This window comes from Scleropages formosus, chromosome 21 (genome assembly GCF_900964775.1).
Source record: "Scleropages formosus chromosome 21, fSclFor1.1, whole genome shotgun sequence".
NCBI classification, from domain to species: domain Eukaryota; kingdom Metazoa; phylum Chordata; class Actinopteri; order Osteoglossiformes; family Osteoglossidae; genus Scleropages; species Scleropages formosus.
Genome location: NC_041826.1, coordinates 18895721 through 18907811, shown reverse-complemented (window position 1 = coordinate 18907811; position 12091 = coordinate 18895721). Strand labels below are relative to the sequence as shown.

At 50.0% G+C, this 12091-nt stretch overlaps 1 protein-coding gene across 3 annotated transcripts in view; it reads right to left on the bottom strand.

Moving 5' to 3' along the window:
• The window catches only part of vwf (von Willebrand factor), a 32187-nt gene that overhangs the window by 8158 nt on the left and 11938 nt on the right, over positions 1-12091 (bottom strand). For all 3 annotated transcript variants that reach the window (XM_018730057.2, XM_018730056.2, XM_018730059.2), the window contains 24 exons: positions 11931-12067; positions 10872-11010; positions 9129-9229; positions 8699-8894; positions 8299-8514; positions 7741-7981; positions 7454-7548; positions 7116-7270; positions 6850-6953; positions 6482-6620; positions 6255-6389; positions 6012-6158; positions 5745-5885; positions 5475-5573; positions 5208-5364; positions 4555-4713; positions 4093-4228; positions 2331-3799; positions 1933-2052; positions 1703-1846; positions 1373-1516; positions 904-1068; positions 751-797; positions 350-527 (listed from right to left, as the gene is read on the bottom strand). In XM_018730057.2, the coding sequence (XP_018585573.2) occupies positions 350-527; positions 751-797; positions 904-1068; positions 1373-1516; positions 1703-1846; positions 1933-2052; positions 2331-3799; positions 4093-4228; positions 4555-4713; positions 5208-5364; positions 5475-5573; positions 5745-5885; positions 6012-6158; positions 6255-6389; positions 6482-6620; positions 6850-6953; positions 7116-7270; positions 7454-7548; positions 7741-7981; positions 8299-8514; positions 8699-8894; positions 9129-9229; positions 10872-11010; positions 11931-12067 (4764 nt within the window). The remainder of the gene's footprint in view (positions 1-349; positions 528-750; positions 798-903; positions 1069-1372; positions 1517-1702; positions 1847-1932; positions 2053-2330; positions 3800-4092; positions 4229-4554; positions 4714-5207; positions 5365-5474; positions 5574-5744; positions 5886-6011; positions 6159-6254; positions 6390-6481; positions 6621-6849; positions 6954-7115; positions 7271-7453; positions 7549-7740; positions 7982-8298; positions 8515-8698; positions 8895-9128; positions 9230-10871; positions 11011-11930; positions 12068-12091) is intronic.

Here is a 12091-nt window from a genome sequence, read left to right as displayed (position 1 = left end):
GGGGATTGCGGGACATACAAAAGAAACACATTGAAGAATGAGTGAAAGGTGGTGGACAGGATGGCACGTAACTTCCATTCGAATCAAAGTCCATGAAACGTCCTTCGGCACTAACCTCAGGATGAGGCGTTCCACAGTGTTTACGGCGGTCGTGCAAACCGACAGGACTGCACTTCTCTATATGGCTTCATACGAAGGCACACACTCTCCGCTGCAACCCCCCGTGCCGATCCCGACTCCACTACACACAGCCCACCTACCTGGCCGCCCTCCCCAGGTCTGCACACCCACCACCCCTAGCATTCTGTGAGCCCCGGGCCAGTCGGAGAAGGGTCGCGGTCATACTCACAGGGGCAGGCCCAGCGGCAGCCGCACGGCTCCGGAACCTTGACGCTGCGCAGGTTGTTCTTGCAGGCGGGCTGCTCCAGCCGATCGCAGTTCACGAGGTGGCTCTGCACCGTCACAACCCCGTTGGGGTGGCACAGCAGACTGTGGCAGCCATCGGCCATGGTCCACGTCTCCCCGGGCTGCGACGCACGCAAATACACACAAAAACACACACGTGGAGCACTAAGCTCTGCAGGACTGCGAGGCTCCGTGGTGGTACATCGAAAATGAAACTGCCAAAGGTATGACATACGAAAATACGGGAGTGTAAACTAAAGCTGGTCCACATGTGGCATGATAAAAGGAGGAGTTTAAGACCAACAGCTTGGACTCACGTTGCGTCTAGGGAAGAGTTACACTCACCTTCCTCTGACTTCCGTTATCGTCCACACACACCCCCGGGGGACCCGCTTGCAGAGAGGGACACACAGAAAGACACACAGCATGCATCATTACCACTGCCCGCACTCCCCCGCCCACCCACGGGACCGGGTAACGGTGTCTCGATGCTCACACCTCTGCAGAGCTTGTCGATGAAGGTGTGGCCCAGAGCAGCCATCACCTGCAGGTCCTCCGCGCTGCTGAAACGCATGATGTTGTCCCGCATGCCGTGACCGGCCAGGGCGGCCAGCTGGGTGAGGTCGTACCGTGAGCCGATGCCAATGGGGAACACAGAAACGCCTGCAGAGGTGGCAAAGGCCGTGTGTGTGACAGTATCCGTAGTGCCAGTGGAAACCCGAAGGGCAGAAACAGTACTTTTATGCAACTGATATAAATTTAGTCCTTCTTTGCAAGGGTCTCATATATCTGTCAAATCTTTGCTTAATTATGCTGGATTAATTAGAAATAAAAAAAACAGTACAAGCCAAGAAAATATGGACTTGTCTCATTGCTCATGTAAGCATGAATACAGAGATGCCACCTGTTCTGGCTCTAATGCTTCCAGGTAGGAGGTATTATCCCTATTATCACGAGGAGGCGTTACCAGCGGTCAGGGCTTCGTTGGTGGCCTCCAGCACAGAATCCGTCGACTTCTCCGTCACCAGCATCACCACGATCTTGACCACGCCCGGGCGACCCCCGCTGGCCGACGAGATGGCCCTCTGCACAGCAAAGCGAAGGGCGGCCCCTGCGTGCCGCAAAATACACACAAGCGCCGGTTGCGCGCGTACTGTCTGCGGAGGTGAATCCGTAAAAGTGTAACGTTTTACGGTCTGACTCTGCGCGCAGGTGTGTTCTTTCACCTTGAGGAGCCCGTGTGTACCGGCGTGTCGACTCACCCCTTGTGATTGTGTGTACAGGTCTGCTGAATTACCTAGACTGGCAGGAGTGGCTCTCCTTTTCTCCATGGCATCTACCAGGTGGAGCAGGTTTCCCCTGGTCTGCTCTGCCCTCCAGGACACATCAGCTGTGTTTTTGTCTCCGTACTGAATGACAGACACCTGCGTGTCTTTAGGCCCTGGAAGGGAAGGTGACACGCGATCATTCGATGCTTGGATGGTCGCACGCTAATTTCACCCCTCTGGTGCAAATACACCTTCCTACCGATGTTTGCGCTGTTGATGAAGGTCTTGACGAACGTCCTCATGTCTTCAAACTGGCTCGATCCTTCATCAAAACCCTCCTTCAGCAGAAAGATGATATCCATAGGCTTGTCACAAGGAACTGCGGGCAACAGATGGTGCGTTAGGTCGGCGTCGCATTGTTCAGCTTGGTCGAGGGCAAGGTAACGGGAAACTGTCGGTATCATGTCAGCTTGCGCTGGCAGATCCAGTAAGTTCACTAAACACGGTATCATTTTATAATATGAGATTATTGCACGTATGTTGAGTAAGTTACGTTTATTAATTTAGTCGACCCTTTTCTGCAAAGTGTTAGTAAAAGGAGAGAAAGTAAAGAGAAGGATGTAGTCAAGAACAAGCGTTTGTTGCCCGGAGCATTACCTGAAGGGGGCAGTGTGGGATTCGGGGCTAGAGTTGCTTGCTTGGGAGGGAGGGTGGGACTTAATGGCCTCTGAACCTTGGTGTATCTGGTGATGTTCACAACATTTTTGATGATGGAGTGAAGATTGTTATAGCTGTCCACCATGATGGGCCTCTCTGGGAAGCTGATAGGCTCCAGGTCCACCATCTTGACCTTAGGCCCAACCCCGATTGGATAGATGATGGTCCTGGAGGTCTCTGAGGGTCTCTGGATTCGGTCTGTGGGTGGATTGCTGGTCACCATAAACACCATGTTCAGCTTCTGTTGCTGGGCAGGCTGTGTCTGGGTGGAGATGCTCTGGGTGACAGCGCGCACGGCAGTGCCTGTGTTGGTGGCCGCACCACCCCGCCATCGAATTTGCCTAATCCTCTCCAGTACAACACGTCTCTGCTCTGTGTCCATCTGGGTGAACTCCACCGTGATGGTGACCGAATACTGGATCACCGTGATACGGATCCTCTCTTCTTTTGTTGACAGCTCTGAGATGACCTCCTCCAAGAAGTCCTTGGTCTTGTTGAAATCTTTCTCCCCAACCTTGTCTGAGCCCTCAATGACAAAGGTGATGTCCTTAACGACCCGCGATGATGGGATTGTGGATACGTGATTGACATTTGGATAGGCAGTGGTGGTGAACAGCACGGGTTGAGGAACCATCTCGGTGGAGGTAGTGGGTTGGATGGTTCCAGGTGCGGTGCTCTTCGGAGGCGCAATAGCGGCCTTGGTGGACTTTGGCTTTGGGACTTCAGGCTCCAGACCGAGGGTGCAGAGGTAGTCTGTGACCTCAACAGCCCGGTCGTTCAGCTCCTGAACGCTGCTGAGAACATAGGCCTTGCTGTTGGGATTGGCCTTGGTGATCTCACTGATTTGGGCCATGCTGACTTCAGGCCCCAGAGCGATGGTGATTGTGGTGATGTCCTTCTTCTTCAGCAGACGCTGAGTGGCCCTCATGGGTCGTGGGTTGGAGCTGGCAGTCAGAAGAACTGCCACACGTCCAGCATGTGCCCTTTTGTCCTTGTCGTAGATGTAAACGGACAGGTACTTGATGGCCTCATCCATGAAAGCCACATCTCCACCGCTGTACCTCATCTCCCGCACCATTTTCCTGAAGATCCACTTCTGCACCTGCATTTCATAACTCTTCACACCCGAGTGGAAGATCAAGATGGTGGCCCGTGTATGGGCAGAGCCCATGCGGAAGCGCTCTACCACACCCAGGATGAAAACTTTTACCAGCTCAAACTCCTCCTCCGTGAGCGCTGAGGAGCCATCCACCAGGAAGGCCAAGTCCATAGCCCGGTCACAGGTGCCCTCAGGGACAGCAGTTGAGAAGGGAAGTGGGGTGAGGGTGGTGGTGGGAACAGTGGGGGACAGCGTGGTAGCCAAGTCAATGGGGCATGCCTCACAAGTCAGGTTGTTGTACTCACAAAGACTGTTCGGAAAGAAGGAGAGCGCACATGTCACTGCCCTACCAGAGCTGAACTGAAAACGAGTGATATTTTCCTCATTTTAATGAATCCAGCAAATTAGGTCTCCTTTCAGATAGAATTCCCCCACGATCACTACAGCGGAAATGTAGGTATAGCTTTGACCTTGGCTACAGCACTCTTGGGAAACAGTCCACAGGGACTGGACATAGAGATTGCACCTAAACCTGTTCTCCAGCTCCCCAGGTAAGACCATGCAAATCACCTGCACTCAAGTGTCCCGTGGCTTGGCCCTTACCAGATCTGGCACAACTCTGGACGGTCATGGTTGACAATGATCTTCTTGCCATGCGAGACACGGTGGCCATCGTGCATGCACACATGGCACTGTGTGGGGTCCACGCATTGCATGGCCACCTCGTCTAGGATTTTACCTGGGAGGACGGGTCAACATTACACTTTGTGCATCGCAAAATTTAATATTCATATACATCCCCAGCAATAACTCCAGCGTGAAATACATTCCAGCTATTTTACATTTACGTTTATTCATTTAGGTGACACTTTTCTCCAAAGTGACTTACAATGTTTGCATACCTAAGCTAAGCAATGATCCTTTTAACACTCTGAGTGTGTTGGTAATAGGCTTAGACCTCGCCCGCTTTTCGTCACAGCCCCAGTTCCTCACTTGTTTCGTGACCTCTGACACATTGACGCAGGTTGCATTTTAACACGGACTGATAAGGCACACAGCACTGACCTGGGGGACAACTGGCATGGCAACCCTCCAGGCACCCCTGAGGGCACTGCAGTGGTTCGGGGTGCTGGCAGGTAACGGGACAGGTGCTGGCACAAGCATTGTACCGCCACTGGCACTCAAATTCTGGCTCAGCCTTGTTTAGGTCCTGGCAGCTCATGGCTAAAATGGCAAATCACAAAACACACTGAGGTTTTACATGTGTGTACTTACAGTAGCTTTTTGAGTCAAAATTTAAACACTTTTCTGCCAAGCATCTTCCTTCTTCCTATCACATTGACAAGTTCGACCAACGGCAACCCTCAATTAAGGCACCTCTAATATTGGAAGTACAACGGCAGATTTCCTGCTTTTATCATTATTCATTCATTTACGTGCCACTTTTCTCAAACGCGAGAAAAACTTTGTTAAGCTTGATGATTTTTACTGGAGCAATTCAGAGTAGGAGCACTGCTAAAGAATACGACAGCAGGAGGTGGGATTAAAATGTGGGTCCTTAGAATGCAAGGCGGCAGCTCGAACCACTGCCTACCGCGCTGCCTATTAGTTATTAGGTACTGCTCTTGTTATTGTTTTATTAATTTACACCAATGAAGGTGTGGAATCCATGTGTAACATCAGTAGAGGGCATTATCATGCCGGCATGGTGAACTTACGGCACAGGTCGTTGGATCTCCAGTTCACCGCGATACCCTTCTGGGCACACTCATGGGCGTAGGCTGCTATGGCATCACAGAAACAGACACAGTCCCCAACTGAGGCACAAGAGCAGGTGTCATGGGTGCAGATCTCCCAGTAGGGTTCTGGGTTCACCTGTAAGGGGTACATGACATGGACTCCACCAAACAGCCATACCTACCGATGGACTTCTGACCCTGACGAAGATGCAGAAAGGTGCAGAGTCATGAAGAAGGAGCACTTACCACGCTGTTGCACTCCAAGAAGAGGGCGCTCGTGAGCACACGACAGGACTGTTCCACTGTAACCAGCTTCAGGATATTATCAGTGCACTGGGAGGGCAGCTGGATGCAAAGTAAAATGAGCACAGATTCGAGATGCGAGCATTTACAATTTGTCCATATAAAATGTAATGCTCGCTCAAATCTCCTCTTTCTGGTGAGCGAGCAGATCTCATTTAAAAATGAGCGCACCGTGCCTTCCCAGCCAGAGGTTGGCTCAGCTTTCCTTCTTACCTGCACAGCATCCGCGCAGCTGGGGTTCACCTTCCAGGAGTTCCCAAAGTCGGCAGCATCCACCTCCAGTTGATTGTTACTGCCGATCAAGTCGTTGTTCTGGTTTCCATCAAAATTCCCACACAGACCACAAACCCTCTCCTGGGGGTGAGATCATGAAGTCGAAGCATAAATGGCACAAATCTGCGTTGCTGTATCCATGCACGTAGGTGGGCTTCGATGCAAACTTGAGGACTGCTTTTTGCTTCCCCGAAGCTCTGCACATACCTTGTAGTGACCCTTGAGCTGGACTATGAGTCTGGTCCCACGGTCCCAGGTAATGGTAATGTCCTGGCCAAGGAGCACTATGTAGTACAATCCTGAGCGCACAATCTCCAAGTCCGTCTCCCGCAACACGGGTCTCTTCATCTTCACCTGTGGAAAGAGACACGGTAGCGCAGAGTGAAATGGCTGGAGCCCGCGTCCACCAGAAGGGACAAGCCACGTTGCAGCACCTTCCACGTCACCGACCTCTCCTTGCTCCAGGGATATCAGCCCCCCATGGTACAACACAGTGACTGTCTTTGCACACTTGTTTCCCAGCACCCCGCACGCCGTGTTCTCCACCAGCACTCTGAACGTGCCGTGGTTTCCATTACAGTAATCCTGAGACAAGGGAAGACGGCAAGAGGTTCAGATAAATCGCAGTGGGTAGAAGCATGACACTTCCTGTAGCGCCACAGTCCCAGAAGGCTCACCTGGACCAGCACGTACTGACACAACCCAGGGAAGGTGAACTTAAGGCCATCAAAGGTGATGTAGTGGGACTCTCCAACTGTCTTGCAGGAACCGTCACATACATTCTGAGTGCACTCCCACTTACGATTGCGACAAATGCTGTAAGAACGGACAGAGTTTTCCTTGTTACGTCTTTCTGTCATACCTACCCATATACGGGTCACAGTATGGCCTTCTGGGCAAACAGTGGGTCGGACTTGTAAATCCCGCACCGAGATTCAGATATAACAGCGGCAGCAGCCTGCGCAGGAGTTTGCCGACATTCACGCTGAAACGGGACAAGTGCAAACAACAATGGAGCCTCCATCATTTCCAGAAACACTCCTACCAAGAGTTGCAGTCCATGGTGATTGTCTGCCCCGAAGCATATGCCTTGTTGTTGTGGAAACAGGGGCATTGATCTGGAGGAATACAGTCTCTTCTGTGGCGGACCTAGACGTACATAAAACCATTAAGCCATAAAATCCACGATCATTTCCACTAAAATGTGGCAAGACCTTTGTCGTTCATTTTGATCCTTTCGCTACAGCTTGAAGAGTTATTAGATGTTGACACCTAGTCTTGAGCAGAACAACCCCAGAATGAGATCCTCACCGTGCCTGGGGGACACGTGCAGCCAGAGAAGCAACCCTGGCTCACGCACTGCAGGTCATAATTCTGACATGTCTTGGCGCATTCCAGACCCTCATCCTGGGGACTCTCACATACCAATTTCTGCAGAGGGGGCTGGCAGGAGACGGCACGGCGTGCTGGGGTGTTGAATTAAAAGACACACGTATTAGGGCCAGGAGGTGGATAGACAGTAAGGGTGCTTAGCCTGTGGCATGACAGTTGGGAGCTGCAAATCAACTCTTTTACCCTACAGCAAAATAGCATACATCTCAGAACTGGACAATCAAAAAAAAAAAAGCAAGTGTGGAAGGGCATCATACCTCTCTTTTGTGGGAGATCATTGAAAAAGAGGTCAGACAGCATGGCTGCAGGCATCTCACTGGAGCTGCAGCGCATCGCGCCATTTTCACAGTAACTATTGATGCGGAGGGAGAAAAGGACTGTCATAATGCCGGAGAAAAATCTATGAAAGGACTTCATCCACAGCACTGTCCACAGCTAAATGGACGCAAGCACAGATGCTGATGATGCAGGTGAGGCCGGTTGCATCAAAGCATGCACATCCTAACACAATCAGGGTGTGTGACATGGGTTTGCAGCTTCTCACCAGATGGACTGATGGTTGGAGAAGATGTCGTTGGGCTGGTAGATCTCGCCATCATAGTGGCAGGAACACTGTTCACGGGGCACACACTTGCCCTCATCACTTAGGAAGAGCCCGTGTGGGCAGTAGCAGCCCTCCATGCAGAGCTCCTGGCAGCCCGAGTCCGGAAAGGAAAGGGATCGGCAGGTCTGGTTGCAGGGGCTACCGCACTGCTCATACACCTGGCTCTCGGGGCATCTCATCTCTGGAACCAAGGAGCATGCTGTCAGCATGTAGCGTTGCCTCTCAAAAAACAAACAGGCTGCATTGCTTGTAGCTTAACCTGGATAAAACCAGAACCAGAACATCCCGGCCCAGAAACAAGAGCAGCCTGAGCATTGCATATGTATCCTTCCTATTAGTATCTCATTTGCAAAACTCAAGAACTTGAACCAATTCAAGATAAGGACGTCTTGAGAATGTCTCTTGACCGCAACCCCAGTTCCTGAGAATCCAAGTCTTCTGCTTTTTTCGTGGGTCAGTTTCAGTGGGGCAGAGCTTTAGCTGTCAAGAAATGCTTACCACAGAATTTGGGGCTCCGCCAGTTGACGAGCACCCCCTTGCCAGCGCAGACAGCGGCATAGCTGGCCACTGCAGAGCAAAGGCACTCCTGACCGTCGGCGCAGGAGCAAACATCGTAGCGGCAGTTTCGTAGGAACGGGCTTGGGTTCACCTCCAGGTGGCATGGCTCAAACTGCACGGAGAGCAGAACCGAGCACGACTCCTCTGCGAAACGCACTGCAAAGTGCGGGGGTAGCGGCCCAGGGATAGGGAGGAGGGCGATGCACAGCAAACATTAGAAGGAGTGATGGGCTTACAGGAAATACCAAGAACAACAGAGTGACCAGTTCACAACCGCAGATCATTTAATGCATATGCAAGTGCAACGAGTCAGTGTGAAGTAGATTGACTGATTGTGAACCTCTCTTGGGGTTGAGGACACAGGGGTCAGGATCCTGCTTCACTACGTTGTCACAGGCTCCATTCATCTTCCAGGAATTCCCAAACCCAGTTGCCTGGGTCTCCACCAGGCCGGCGGGAGTCAGGAAGTCGTCTCCCTGGTTCCCGTTGTAGTTCCCGCAAAGTCCACATGTCTTCCCTATGAATGTGGGCCCAAGCTATGGAAACACAAGAGCAATAACCATGCTAGTGAGCATGACAAACAGGGTATAACATGAGCATAAATCTTTATCAACACCTGTTAGTCTTCAGCAGCCACATCCACGCTTAGAAGAAGAACAGGTCAACAGGCTAATCCATACCTTTCCCCAACACCGAAACCACTTCATGAATGACAATAGATGCAACAGGTCTGCAATGGAGCGAAAGCTGGAGCAACTAGTGTCCCTCACCTTCAGCAGGACTTTGCCCCTCCCATCCCAATCCAGCTGGAAATCTTGATCATAGGACAAGCGCACTGAGGACATCACAGTCTTCTGAATGCGAAGTGGTTCTGCAATGATCGAAAAACGTCAAATGACGCGCTTAAGTTACATTGATAGTGCTTAGTGTGCATTTCAATTTAAAAAAAATGAAATGATTATTGTGTATCAAGCTTGCCTCATGTAACCAACATAATCTGTTTTTGAAAATCTGCTCGTATATTGAATGTTCATAAAACAAACTCTTGGTAGAGAGGCTGCCTAAAAGCTCCAGGCCTGAGGGTTTCAATAAGGCTTTGAACCCGGCTCAGTCTGTGAGGAGTCTGCACGTAATCTGTGTTTCGATGGGTTTCCTCTGGGTGTTCCAGTTTCCTCCCGTGGTCCCGAGATGTGATCCAGGTGAAGTGCTGATTATAAGCTGACTGACTGTAAAAACCTCCCCCACCTCTCGTTGCCTGATGGTCCCACACATCAAGTTCCTTAGGTTCTCAGTTCTGACTCCAGTGTGATGGAATGAGCTTCCTTTCTCCCTCAGAACTGCTGAACCCCTTTCAACACTCAAGGATCTCAAAATTTCTTTCAGATCCACTTCTACCTCCTAAAAACACCACAAAGTTGCTTTACTTAGTCTATTTTGATCGACTTTGTATTTCCTTATCAATTTTACGGACAACTACTCACGTAACGTTCACCAGCAAAACTCGCAGTGTTGGACAAAGTGACTGCGCTATGAAAATCACGTTTCTGCAACTATATGCTGTGAAATGTACTTTACTTTACTGAGTTACACATCACTCAATACAGGAATGTGCTAAATGAATAAATGCAAGTGTAAATTGTCCTCGGTGTGCACTGACACACTAAGTACCCTGTACTTACTGCATTGTACAATGACTTGGTGTCCCGTCCAGGGTACACCTTGCCCTATGACCTATACTTCTGGGATAGGATCCGGACCACCGCGAGCCTGTATCGCACAAGCAGTTACAAATAATTGATGGATTCTGTCATTCTTTTACTGAGATTTTTCAAATTCTGATATTTACTGTAAATTGCTTTAGAGCTATAAGCCATGTACCTTTCTTCTATATGTCTAAAGCACTTTGAGAAGCTGAATAGCTGTGGCACATAAAATGAATATTATTATTAGTAGGAGTAATAGTAGTAGTATAACACAACTGAATAAGGTTATTCTGGGTATCACTCATAATGCTCTTATCCACTGTACTGAGATGTTCATGTCATTTGCAATAAACGAATAGTAAATCAAATCACACAAAGTCATTCATACTGATACTGTCTTTCAAGAGACTTTGCTACTTCAAGTTTTAAACTAATAGGTAAGCCTTTTCAGCTTTAGTAATTTTTTTTAAAACTGCGTGTATGTGGCTACCCTTGCGATGGACTGGCATCCTATCCCTCACCCTTGCGCTCAGTGAGTCCAGGATAGGTGCTGGGCTATCACGACCCTGTTCGGAAGAGGCGACGAATGAAAACTGACGGATGCATCGACCTGGTACGTGTTTCCAATAAGGAAGAAGACAGTCAACCTGGGAGGTGCGCCATGCAGAGTGAAACATTTACTAGAGAATTTTTTGCACAATATTAGCAGGATTTGATGAGTGAATGTAATTGACAGTGCACCTCTGTCAGGGAGAGGGATAGAGTATGTTTGTTGGTCTACTTCTGTTTGAAGAGTGCTCCTTCACACACCGTGGATCAGAGGCATCTGGATGTCCATACTGTCCACCGAGACCACCCCGCCATGCTTCAGTTTGACTGTCATGTTGCCCAGGCGGTGGAAGCGCACCAAGGCGGAGCGTGTACAGACAGCATCCTGGTCATCAGCACACTGGAAAGAGAGAAAGCAATCAGCCAGTTTCTCAGCAGCGTGCGCCTTGCTGCAAACCCTTTGCCTTACTCAGTTTCTTGATTTCCACTGCTGCCTCGCATTGCTTTGATTATGCTTCATTTACGTCAACGCGCCTTCATTATCGTCATCAGCATCCGATTTTCTTACATTAATTCCTCTTACAAATAGGGGGTGTGGTGGCGCAGTGGGTTGGACCACAGTCCTCCTCTCCGATGGGTCTGGGGTTTGAGTCCCGCTTGGGGTGCCTTGCGGCGGACTGGCGTCCCGTCCTGGGTGTGTCCCCTCCCCCTCTGGCCTTACGCCCTGTGTTACTGGGTAGGCTCCGGTTCCCCGTGACCCCGTATGGGACAAGCGGTTCAGAAAATGTGTGTGTGTGTGTGTGTGTGTGTGTGTGTGTGTGTGTGTGTGTATGTATAATTCCTCTTACGTCATTAATCCTGTTTAAATTTCCTGTTAACGTTCTGATTATTGCCGCTCTCACGCTACGGATCTGTTCCGCTGCTTCCTTTTCCCGTTTGCGTCAATTCGCCCGTCGTTAGATGATTCAGCCTTCTAACGCGTTTCGCGATTCGTTCCGTATTTTAAATGTGTCGGGTTTGTGTCTGGACGCCGGTCTGTCGGCAGTGCCGCGCGAAACATTTGGTAGCTCAGTTCCGGTTGTTTCGCATTTCCTGAAAAAATCTTGGCCGAAGTGCTCAGCGACAACCACATTTTTTAAGACGAAAGAATGCTGCATCGATTAATAACACAATACACGGAAAACTTTGGACAATAAACTGGATCGCTAGTTGCTACACTGAACTGACTTGCTCTTTACCATAAGAATTGCTTTATGACTCTGTTTCTCAACGGATGCATCTATTCGAAGGCCCATCATAGGTTCATTTGTGGTATTTTACCTGTACGGTCTCAATGATGGCAGTGAACAGGTTATCCTGGCAGTCTTTGGCCAACAGGTATTGACAGGTCCCGCTGAAGGTGAAGAACTTGTTGTCGAATGTTTTGAAGTGGGACTGTCCGGTGACGAAGCACTCCCCTGGTAAGAGCGGAACGTGGAGGT